General features: G+C 40.4%; 1 protein-coding gene across 1 annotated transcript in view; it reads right to left on the reverse strand.

Moving 5' to 3' along the window:
* The window catches only part of ANKUB1 (ankyrin repeat and ubiquitin domain containing 1), a 33,287-nt gene extending 20,789 nt beyond the window's left edge, over positions 1-12,498 (reverse strand). The window contains exons 1-2 of the mRNA XM_054038778.1: positions 12,200-12,498; positions 9,628-9,771 (exon numbers count right to left, since the gene is read on the reverse strand). Coding sequence (XP_053894753.1) covers positions 9,628-9,771; positions 12,200-12,289 — 234 coding nt within the window. The 5' untranslated portion in view covers positions 12,290-12,498. The remainder of the gene's footprint in view (positions 1-9,627; positions 9,772-12,199) is intronic.
* Between the last annotated feature and the right edge of the window lie 426 nt (positions 12,499-12,924).

Genomic DNA, 12,924 nt, shown 5'->3' on the forward strand with positions numbered 1-12,924 from the left:
TCTACCCTGGAGGAAAATTCCTTCCCGACCCCAAATATGGCGATCAGTAGAACCCCGAGCATGTAGGCAAGATTCTCCAGCCAGACCCTCATTGGCCATTATACTATTTACCAGCGATGGCACGCTGTTCCTTTGACTAAAATCACGTTATCCCATTAAACCATTCCCTCCATAAACTTATAATGGCATAGAGAGTACACTTATAAAGTTTGCAGATGATACCAAGCTGGGAGGGGTTGCAAGTGCTTTGGAGGATAGGATTAAACTTCAAAATGATCTGAACAAACTGGAGAAATGGTCTGAAGTAAATAGGATGAAATTCAATAAGGGCAAATGGAAAGTACTCCACTTAGGAAGGAACAATAAGTTGAACATATACAACATGAGAAATGACTGCCTAGGAAGGAGTACTGAGGAAAGGAATCTGAGTGTTATTCAGTCTTGGTCAGCATTGTGTCAGCTGACTCAACTCTACACAGTCATGTTCAAACCACATCATACCATTTTCTAGTGAAGGCAACCTTCATGAGACCAGCTCTCTCCTTATATTCCATTCCAACAACTGATATCAGCTGGGACAGTTAGTCTGACAATTCCTAGATTTCCATGCCTAGGGGTTGTTGACAAAACATTATAGGATGAAGGCTTTCACCTCCCAAAATTAATGTCACCCTTTGTTCCAACAAAGCCAGAATTTATGGACCTTCATGTGCAAAGCTTTTCTATTATGCACGTTTTTTCTAAGGGAAATTGGATTTAGTGGAGAGGGTCTCAGTTTTGGTGAATTGAGAAATCAATTACTGTTGTTGATGCTGCGTCATTTTGCATATATTTTGTAAATGGTGTTTTAAGTACTGATTGTTGGTGTGTCTAGTGTTTTCTGATTGGTGTTATGGAAATGCACGTAAATTCTCAACCCTAAAGAGAGCCACATGTTTAAGGCCTACTCCCCAGAGGTGTTGAGCATCTCAAGCAAAATGCGGTGGCCTCTCAATTATTGACTCTCTGGAGGCGGTCACCACCTTGCAGGAATGGGCAGTGACTATACAGATTTACCAAGGGAGGTGCTGCATCAGGCAATTTAAAAAAAGAATTCCTACCACCAAATCTCTGCCTCTTCCCAAGAAAAAGCAAACACACAGCATGCAACATGCATACAGATCAAGGACTTGATTAAATTCAATTTATCTTTCTCCCCAGGGAAACAGCAACAACAATAATGCTAGAACCAGAAGACTTGGAGTAAACAAGCAGCTAAGTTTCTCAAAGACATCTGAACACTGCAGTCCTTTTGCCTCACTGTTCCACTCCTTGTTTTTATGCGCTGCAGCAGCCCTAGTGATGCTGTGCCAGGAGCAGCAATAATTCTGGCCAACTAATCCTATGACAGAGAATGGAGCAATAAGCAAGACTAAAAATGTTCTTTATTGTTTATGGACTGAGGGACCTACATACAGCCAAGCTATCTTGAGGATCTTTCCCGGCTTATATAACAACCATGGCGAGAAGCCAGGCTTGTTAGTGCACAGAAGCTGCTGCCTTGCAACAGCCCACCTCATTAATTACTGAACATGGCGTTGCAGTTTGCAGCTAATCCAAAAAAAAAAAAAAAAAAAAAAAACCCACTCTAAAAGACAGTCTTCCCTGTGTGTATGAAACAGAAATCTAGGATGCAGTACTGTTGTGTACTTTTATCATGTCTGTTTCTACAATGCTTCGTTTTGCCTGGTATTTTTTTAGCATCAGCACTTATCTCCCTTCTGACAAAAAATTGAAGGTCAAATTGTGCCTGGCCCAGCATAGATGAGTTTGTGGGGAGAAAATGCAGGGATCCTGTTCTCCCTCTTTCCAGCACTCATGCAGGAAGCGTTGCTGAAAAATCAGCTGAAGCCTACCGCCCTGAAACTCAGATCTGGATGAAATGTGCTTGGCACAGGACCTGGGGTAGTGGTGATCACAGGTGGCTGTACACCAACATTACATCCCTCAGTCCTGAGGCTAGCCAGGGTCTGGTTTTATCCTCAGGGCTGCTCTAAGTTGTGCTGACTGGTAATGGTCCCCAAAAGTTTATTGCCCTCCCGCTCCCGCATGGCCACACTGCCTCCACTGGAGGCTGTAATAAGGTGATGTAGGGGTAGTTACTCTGGCACTTCACCTGTTTAAGACAGCATTGGCAGTCCAAAGAAATGGACAGGGCCAAGGATCTGGCCTTATTAATGCATGACTTTTGCGTAACCCCCACAGCAGTGGTAACATGGACATGATTACTTGTATGGATGACAGGTGCACAGAGTACTCTAATTTAGTAGCCGAGAAGATCTGATATGCTTATAGACAAGAAGGGTAGTTAGGAGCCCCATGACACAAAAACCACACAAATGCCATCCTGGAGAGAATAAAAGTGATCCTCATGGTGGATGAAAAAAGCCAAGGTTGTTACAGACATTGACTGTGAGGGACAGAAATAGTTGTTTTGGGTTAAGATTTAATACCAGCTGTAAAGGTCCTGTGCAAAGCCTGTCACCATATTAAACAGTCCTTTTCATGCAAAGGGAACTACTCCTCCTTCCAGCCAGAGTGAAAATCCTCCAAGAGGAGGAGTTGTATTTTCTTTAAAATAAAGGCAGCAATCAGCCACCTCAGAAAATTAAGGAAAATGACCTGTTATGGGATTTGGGAGAGGGAAAAGACTCAAGAAAAAGACTATGTGGAGATAAAGGAAGAAGGAGGCACACGTCAGGACCCCAATGGGGCCCCGGGTGATCGCTACTTCTCACCACCCAACACAGATGTAATGAGATTGACTGTAGGACAAGTGCTAGTAATAATAATGGGGCTCAGATTTTTCTGGATGCAATAGCTGATGGATTCCTTCACCAAGTAGCTGAAGAACCAACAAGAGGGGATGCCATTTCAGATTTGGTTTTGGTGAGTAGTGAGGACCTCATGGAAGAAATGGTTGTAGGGGACAACCTTGGTTCGAGTGATCATGAGCTAATTCAGTTCAAACTAGATGGAAGAATAAACAAAAATAGATCTGGGACTAGAGTTTTTGATTTCAAAAGGGCTAACTTTAAAGAATTAAGGAAATTAGTTTGGGAAGTGGATTGGACTGAGGAACTTGGGGATCTAAAGGCGGAGGAGGCCTGGAATTACTTCAAGTCAAAGTTGCAGAAACTATCAGAAGCCTGCATCCCAAGAAAGGGGAAAAAATTCATAGGCAGGAGTTGTAGACCAAGCTGGATGAGCAAGCATCTCAGAGAGGTGATTAAGAAAAAGCAGAAAGCCTACAAGGAGTGGAAGATGGGAGGAATTAGCAAGGAAAGCTACCTTATTGAGGTCAGAACATGTAGGGATAAAGTGAGAAAGGCCAAAAGCCATGTAGAGTTGGACCTTGCAAAGGGAATTAAAACCAATAGTAAAAGGTTCTATAGACATATAAATAAGAAGAAAACAAAGAAAGAAGAAGTGGGACTGTTAAACACTGAGGATGGAGTGGAGGTTAAGGATAATCTAGGAATGGCCCAATATCTAAACAAATACTTTGCCTCAGTCTTTAATGAGACTAATGAAGAGCTTAGGGATAATGGTAGGATGACAAATGGGAATGAAGATATGGAGGTAGATATTACCACATCCCGAGGTAGAAGCCAAACTCAAACAGCTTAATGGGACTAAATCAGGGGGCCCAGATAGTCTTCATCCAAGAATATTAAAGGAACTGGCACATGAAATTGCAAGCCCATTAGCAAGAATTTTTAATGAATCAGTAAACTCAGGGGTTGTACCGTACGACTGGAGAATTGCTAACATAGATCCTATTTTTAAGAAAGTAAAAAAAAGTGATCTGAGTAACTATAAGCCTGTTAGTTTGACATCTGTAGTATGCAAGGTCTTGGAAAAAATTTTGAAGAAGGAAGTAGTTAAGGACATTGAGGTCAATGGTAATTGGGACAAAATACAACATGGTTTTACAAAAGGTAGATCATGCCAAACCAACCTGATCTCCTCCTTTGAGAAGGTAACAGATTTTTTAGACAAAGGAAATGCAATGGATCTAATTTACCTCGATTTCAGTAAGGCATTTGATATGGTTCCACATGGGGAATTATTAGTTAAATTGGAAAAGATGGGAATCAATCAATATGAAAATTGAAAGGTGGATAAGGAACTGGTTAAAGGGGACACTACAATGGGTCATACTGAAAGGTGAACTGTCAGGCTGGAAGGAGATTACTAGTGGAGTTCCTCAGGGATCGGTTTTGGGACCAATCTTATTTAATTTTTTTATTACTGACCTTGGCACAAAAAGTGGGAATGTGCTAATAAAGTTTGCGGATGACACAAAGCTAGGAGGTATTGCTAACACAGAGAAGGACTGGGATATCATACAGGAAGATCTGGATGACCTTGTAAACTGGAGTAATAGTAATAGGATGAAATTTAATAGTGAAAAGTGCAGGGTCATGCATTTAGGGATTAATAAGAATTTTGGTTATAAATTGGGGACACATCAGTTAGAAGTAACAGAGGAGGAGAAAGACCTCGGAGTATTGGTTGACTATGAGCCGCCAATGTGATATGGCCGTTAAAAAAGCTAATGCGGTCTTGGGATGCATCAGGCGAGGTATTTCCAGTAAAGATAAGGAGGTGTTAGTACTGTTATACAAGGCACTGGTGAGACCTCATCTGGAATATTGTGTGCAGTTCTGGTCTCCCACGTTTAAGAAGGATGAATTCAAACTGGAACAGGTACAGAAAAGGGCTACTAGGATGATCCGAGGAACGGAAAATCTGTCTTATGAAAGGAGACTCAAAGAGCTTGGCTTGTTTAGCCTAACCAAAAGAAGGCTGAGGGGAGATATGATTGCTCTTTATAAATATATCAGAGGGATAAATATCAGGGAGGGAGAGGAATTATTTAAGCTTAGTACCAATGTGGACACAAGAACAAATGGATATAAACTGGACACTAGGAAGTTTAGACTTGAAATTAGACAAAGGTTTCTAACCATTAGAGGAGTGAAGTTCTGGAACAGCCTTCCAAGAAGAGTAGTGGGGGCAAAAGACATATCTGGCTTCAAGACTAAGCTCGATAAGTTTATGGAAGGGATGGTATGATGGGATAGCCTAATTTTGGCAATTAATTGATCTTTGATTATTAGCAGGTAAATACGCCCAATGGCCTGTGATGGGATGTTAGATGGGGTGGGATCTGAGTTACTACAAAGAATTCTTTCCTGTGTGCTGGCTGGTGAGTCTTGCCCACATGCTCAGGGTTTAACTGATCGCCATATTTGGGGTCAGGAAGGAATTTTCCTCCAGGGAAGATTGGCAGAGGCCCCGGAGTTTTCCACCCTCCTCTGCAGCATGGGGCACAGGTCACTTGCTGGAGGATTTTCTGAACCTTGAGGTCTTTAAACCACGATTTGAGGACTTCAATAACTCAGACATAGGTTAGGGGTTTGTTACAGGAGTGGGTGGGTGAGATTCTGTAGCCTGCATTGTGCAGGAGGTCAGACTAGATGATCATAATGGTCCCTTCTGACCTTAAAGTCTATGAGTGTCCATATAAGAGAAAATTAAGACTACTGATTATTCCTCAAAAAAGGTTTTTAATGACTTACAGCTATACATGCAACACAGACAGCACAGGAAAAGGAGAAATAGAGACCAGCATTGAATAAGGATTAATATAAATGGCAAATTATATTGCTAACAAGCACAAGTACAGGTAATATTATGCATCAATTACTTCCTACTATAAATCATACTATTAGCATTGAATATAAATGGCTGGTGATACTGAAGGCAAGTACACACAAAGCTACTGTTACTTATTGACTACCAACTTTGCACGTACTGTTCCCGCCACCAGTGGGCACAAGCATAAGTAAAACTACTATATTAGCAACTTATAACTACTGTATTTCTAAACAATGTAATACTTTTATTAAGATTTTACTACTGTTTTTAATACTGCAGCATTGATACGACTTGAGATCTAATTATTCTGACACTACCATTTGTAATACTGTAGTGCCAACACAACTTGAGATCAAATTAGCTCGAGCAACCCAGACTTCTCTACTCCGTTACTTTATACTGCATGCAACCAGACTTTTTTACTTTAAAACCTTACCCTGCCGAGAATACGTTACCCTTTAGTCGACCGCTCTTTGCACAGATAGTCGGTGTAGTTCAGGGGGTGTGGGTCTGACCAATCAAAGAGAACAATCTCTTAGATCAAGACACACACACAAGCCTACCTGAGGCTCTACACATTTTATCTCATCTGCCCGCCGTGTTTTGAAGCAGGTCAACCAATCAGGTTAGGCCAAATGTTTACTGTGGTAGTTGTGGTTACTTTGAAATTATGATCTATGCACAGGTACACAACTCAGATTCTCCGAATACAGCCAATTGTCCTAATTGTGGTTAATATGTCAGACACAAAACACATTTGAAGCAGCCTAAAGAAGTGCTTGGTTGCTTTACACCTTGACCACAAATCCATATCTAATTTTGCAAAGCCTGCTTTTTGAAGCTGACCACAAGTCTACAATATTTCCTAGTTTGAATTTGCTATGCCTAATTTTGCAAAGCCTGCTTTTTGCAGCTGACCACAAGTCTACAATATTTCCTAGTTTAAACTTGCTACACTTGCTCTGGTTGCTATGCTTGATCTTTGAGGCTTCCGGAAGTTTTAGGCCTAACATTGAATAAGCTTGACAATACCTTTGCATGATAAGACTTTGTCATAGTAATCATAGGCTACAAGGGACATTCAGACACTGAAAAGCCCTGTATTAAAAAAAAAAAAAAAAACTTTTATACCTTCTTTAACTGAAGTACTTTCTGTTTTTCTTGTAACTGGGAACAATCCAGTCAAAATACTGTTTAAAAATAAATGTACGTGATGGCAATTGGTAATTATCTCATTTTAATTTGTGTAAGCCTCGCTCAGCTGTGTTGTACACTTTAATGGAATTACAGACTTTTAGTGAACATGGGTTAAACTGTAGCCCCCACCTGCCATATTCTGTCTTTAGGCCCATGTGTGCAACAGCACTGAAAAAGGAGGACCTTTTGGTTAAAACACAGCATTGAGAGTCAGGCAACCTAGATTGTATTCCTAGCTGTACCCAGATTCCCTGGAAATGTTTCTTAACTTCCGTGCCTCTGTTACCCAACATGTAATATGGAAAGAATACTTATAATAACTAATTATACCTGGCTTACAGGGATGCTAGGAGATTTAATTCATTAATGCTCAGACAATGTTTGAAATGTGAGATGTGTAGAAGTGCGAAGTATTATTTATTGACTTTCCAATTGTAAGTGAAGACAGAATTTGCCCTAGGCAGCCCAATTTTGATGTCTAAATATACTTTTAATAGCCTGTATAATCATTGATGTGTCTGAAACAGGTATATATAAACAGCAACAATTTAGACAGCTAGATGCAGGTCTAGGTGTCCAAATTTAGGCTACCAGGTTTGAAAATTATGCCCAAAAGACATCATATATGTCATGTTTTCCTTAGTTATATATTAAGGATACAGTTATTTTACCAAACCGTACCAGCCTAAGTTGCTATTGTATTTTGTGACATCTTTTGCATTGCTTATTTCCTTTAATAGTGTTGGCATAGAACTGTAATACAGAATTAGGAGTTATTCCCCTGAAATTTTAACTCCTTCTCATGTATTCCAGCAAAAGAGTGACTTTTGCTACACACAACAAGAAAAACCCAGGTTATTCCAATACAGGTGCATTTAGAAAGCAAGATGAAATCATATGTTCTACTTCCTGAGAATGAAGGAAGAAGAGATTTTCCAGTTACAGCAGAATTGCAAAGTAAGATTTTGGTCTTCTGAATTTTTGCATCATACATGCTGTTTTAGATAGTACAATGCAGGGAGCACCTGTTTGATTTTTTTTTTCCTTTTTCACATTTCACAAACTGAAATAAACTAGTTCTTGATATACAGTTTTATTTTGAGTTGGACTGAGGCTGGGGTCAGGGTCGAAGCAAGGCAATTTCCACTTTCTATGGTGCTGTCCCCTCCTACCACACCAGATTTCCATGCAAAAATTCAGTGGGAAATTTATACAGCTGGGAGCTCTCAACTCCCACTCATGTCATCTGCAACTGCTACTAAGCACCTACAGGGGCAGGTGGACCCAATCAGTGACAGCATGTCTCCTGGTGCAGTTGTGTTACTAGAGGAGAGGGAGGCCAATGGAACCAAATAAAAGATGAGCCATCCACGTGGATGAGTTCCTGCCTCTATAGAGAGGGAGATGGGGAAGAGCCCTTCCCTGGAGAACCAGTGAATGCACTGGGTCAAGAGGCCTTACTCCACAGATCTCCAAGTCTCCACCCCTCCTGCCCCCAGATCCTTTCTCTTTCAGGGATTATGTAGATGAAACTCTGCAAGGAAATCCTGCAGTTCCCTGATCCTCTTCCATGGGTATTCTCCATGGCAAGGAGGAAGCCAAACCATGATGCTAAGTTATAATGAGTGATAATTCTTCTTAGAACAATGCTTCTAAAATTAACTCAGAATGCTTGGTTCTCATTAGATATAGGGATAGGCTTTGGTTAGGCTTTAGGGTTCAGCTTAGAGGTCTAATAAGGGCCAGGGCTCATCATTGTTTTTAATGGTCTCAAAATCTCAATAGTTGATTTTGAGATTTCAGCCCAAAATGGTGAAAGTCTCATGAGATCAGCTGCTTATGAGATTTCAGTCATCTTGAATGCTGGCAACCTTGCAAGATTAGACCTCTGAATGGTGAGCATTTCTCACACAAGTTTGTCCACAACTGAACCATGAATGGAAAAATGGCTCATTCTGGTTTAGAATCCAATTCAGAACCAAAACCATTGGGGTAGGATTGGAGCTAAGGATTGGGATATAATCTACACCCTCTGAAATTCGAAGAGGTTCAAGTTCAAGGTTCCAGCTGTGGTCTCTCTCTCTCTCTATTCTCAACAATAGTATTATAAAGACTATACTATGTGCTGTACTTAAAACTTGCTGCACTTAGCTTACTGGAAGCCTGTGCAAGTGGGAGTAGAGAGACTAGTGCTATTTTTCTATTTAATGCAATTTACCTTTAGCTTTTCTGCACTTCATGAAGGAGCAGCAGCAACTGACTGCCAAGGTATATATTCAGCAGAGGAAAAATGACAGATCATGACCTAAAGTCAATTTGTGATCACTGATACTGAGGGAAGGAATGGATTTGGGGATGACAGAAATATATTGCTGACAAGATCCTCCTAAATCTATTGCCTACAGTGGGAAATGGGTATTGTGCTGTATCAGGCTTTTTCTCCCTATTTGTAAAGGTCTTTCATTCCACAAATTCAATTTCTGTAGCGAGACCCTATTTTTACAGTCTTTAAAGTTCCATGTAAATAGATGCAAGCCCAATCAGTCATGTTACCATAACAACTTTTTACACTCATTCTTTGAAGGTCAGGGGGCTACTCTTGAGGTCAGATACTTTCTACTGCTGCTTAGTGATGTTAAATTTAGCACAGGGTCTAGAAGGAGAACCAAACAACACACAATTTCTGGACAACTTAAGACTATCAGTTTTTTAATCATACTGTACCTTAACAACACATTTAATAGTCGAGGAAACTGATATCCCTATGTCAGCAAGGATCCAGTTGTCCTTCAGTATTGCTCCTGCATAGATCAACTCCAAATATCGTCTGCCTTGTTTGTCTTCAGAAAGTGGAATGTGGAAATAATCCTAAAAATAAATAATAAATTGTGAAAAGAACGTCTATGCAGCAGTGATTCCTACCCAGAACAAATCTACATTCATTATTGGTGTATGTATATTACAGTAGTGCCTTAGAAACTGCTCTTGGCCCCACAGGGCTTACAGTCCAAGTAAAGTGTTCTAAGAACATACAACTGCTAGATACAAGATTTATACCTTTTTGTTTTGAAAAGAAAATAGTGTTGAGATCTAAGACCCTTGATTTAGGCTAGGTTTATTTTTTGCTTGGTTTATTTTTTGCTTATAAATTACATAAATTCTCTGTGTATAGGAGGCTAAAGAACGTGATGAAGTTTTGCTGCTACAAATGAATACATCTGATCTATTACAAGTGACACAAAGCTAAAGCAAAAATACGGAGGCTGTGACCTTCTTGCTGGGGAGTTATGAAAGCTCAAGTTTTCCCAAGTGGCCTCTGCTTTTGGTTACCTCATATGTTTGGGTGCCCAACTTTAGGGACCTAGACTACCAGCATCAAACTTGGGTGCCTAAAATGAGGCACCTAAATGAATATTTAGGTACCTGAATTAGATGTCAGGTGGGATTTTCTAAAGAGCTCTGTATTGACCTATTTCAGGGGTAGGCAACCTATGGCACGCGTGCCAAAGGCGGCACACAAGCAGATTTTCAGTCACACTCACACTGCCCAGGTCCTTGCCACCAGTCCAGGGGGCTCTGCATTTTAATTTAATTTTAAATGAAGCTTCTTGAACATTTTAAAAACCTTATTTACTTTACATACAACAATAGTTTAGTTATATATTATAGACTTATAGAAAGAGACCTTCTAAAAATGTTAAAATGTATTACTGGCACATGAAACCTTAAATTAGAGTGAATAAATGAAGACTCGGCACACCGCTTCTGAAAGGTTGCCGACTCCTGGCCTATCTGATCTCATGTAAAAAACTCCCATTGACTTCAGCGGGAACAGAGTTAAACCAAACTGAGTGCTTTTGAAGATCTCACCCTACATATTCACAGCTGGCATCAGAACTTGAGGACACCAAAATTAGAAGCCATTTTTAAAGTGTGAGCCTGACTGTGCAAGAACTGTGGACTCTCTCCTTGAAAGGATGAACATGACATAAATAGTGCTTTTTCTTGCCGTGTCAAAGTAAATGCATAAAACAATATAGGGTTAATTCAGACAATGCAGCTAAACCTGCAGCCACAGGGACTCCTGAATCACAGGAGTCTCATCTCACAAGGAGCAAGTTAAAATGTCACTGTGATCATTCTGGCACCATGTAATGTAGAGTGCAAGTTGCTGCACATGTGCCTGGAGTTCAGTGGTGACAATTTGAGACCTCTGGGGACTCAAGTCTCTCTTTTAATCCCAGCCTTGACTAGGGCATCCCACAGGGTCTTCCTTCCTCCATTGACTGTTCCCTTGACTCTCTACACAAACACACGCTAGCTCTGAACACTTTCCCGGTTGCTCCCATGAACTGGAACGCCCTTCCCAGAGTTGCTGGTGATGGAGACAATCAGATTTCATATAAAATTGTGGCGCTTGTTGTCAGTGGTTCAAAAAGATGCCTTTGCAGAGAGACCAATGCTTGTCTGTAATTGCTCTGACACAATGCCACTGAGCCTGTAAACCATCATAAAAAGAAAACAACCCCCAAAAGTAAACTCAGATTTATGTATCCACGTTTAATATTTCTGTCCTGATTCCAGAATATACTACATTGTATCAGCACCAGATATGAGCCCTCCCTCACTTGCTTTCCGCAGAAGACGAAGTGCCTAGACATGTTATGTATGTTACACATGTAAGAAGTGAACATTATCTATCTCCTGTACCTTTACAAGGTAAAAGTTTGTTTCTGAATATTTCCCTGTTAAAGAATAAGGGCCAGATTTTTATGCTTTTCTGGTAGCATAGAAGGACCATAAAGCTGGCAGATCTGATCAGGAAGGGATTCCATCCCACCTGTACAGTAGAGTCTATGTGGGAAACATGGTTAGGGAGAAAGAGATGTGTAACCAGTTTGCTGTTGAATTCCTGAGGATTCTTACTTGAGGGAAATGCCCCTTGGGGTTGGCTGCTGGCAGCCAAATGCAAGTTAAAGTAGCCCCGAGATTGCTCTAACTTTCACCAGGAGCCTGTCTATTATAATGGTAGTATAACGGTAGCTTTGCCTGCTGTCCCCATCTTTCATATTGCAACAAGCAGAGCTAGGCTAAACCTGAAAATCAGGCAGTAAGAGTCTCAGAAGCCTTACACAGAAATCAGGGATAGGCAGCCAGAAGACCTATAAAATGAACTCCCTTACATTAGAATAGGGAATACTATGCAGTATACATTTATATTATACATGTATTTAAACCATAAGTTAAACATATCAAAATTAAAAATAATTAGCTTGATAATTAGTTAAACACCTACCTTTATCATCAGTTTTACAGCTTGCACAGTTTGGTCTGATGAAATGTCAAAAGATTCACAAAATCCTTCAAAAGCAATGAAAATCCTCATCTTGCAAAATGCTCTTAAAAACTGCTAGGAGACCTTGCTGAGCTAACAAAACACATGCCTTGCCAAGTTCATATCCACAATTAATGACAAAAGACAAAAACAAAAAAGCAAAATCCATACTACAACAAGCCAGAGAAGACTACAAATATCGAGCCTAAATGCAAAGAGTTTCTTCTCTTCAAAACAAATGCCTGCCAGAAAAGCCCTGCAGTAACAGGCAGCACTGACCGTGAGATACAATGTCATGAATGTGTTTCTCTAGCTCAGCTGAATTAGGGGGGGAAATTCCCCCCCGCCCCATGCGCTTACTGCAAGCGACAAACCCCATATTGATTAAGGCAAGTGTGAACAAGTTTCAAACATGTACATGCAGGATCCAAGCTAATCATACCCACTGTCCACGCAATCAGTAACTATGCTTAGTCAAAGTGCTACTGATTAAAACACTGAGAGTTATCAAACAAGGATCCTTGGCAGCTGATAAACTGAAGTGTTTGCTTATTGCCATCTGCAAAGTGTTTTGTAAATAAGTCTAAGCCACGTTTATTCATGTTACCATAACAACTTTATTTGTCTATTTACACTTCTGAATCCACTGTGAGAAACATTAGCTACTTATATTGTTTTTAAAAAGT

The sequence above is a fragment of the Malaclemys terrapin genome, chromosome 9 (assembly GCF_027887155.1).
Source record: "Malaclemys terrapin pileata isolate rMalTer1 chromosome 9, rMalTer1.hap1, whole genome shotgun sequence".
NCBI lineage: Eukaryota > Metazoa > Chordata > Testudines > Emydidae > Malaclemys > Malaclemys terrapin.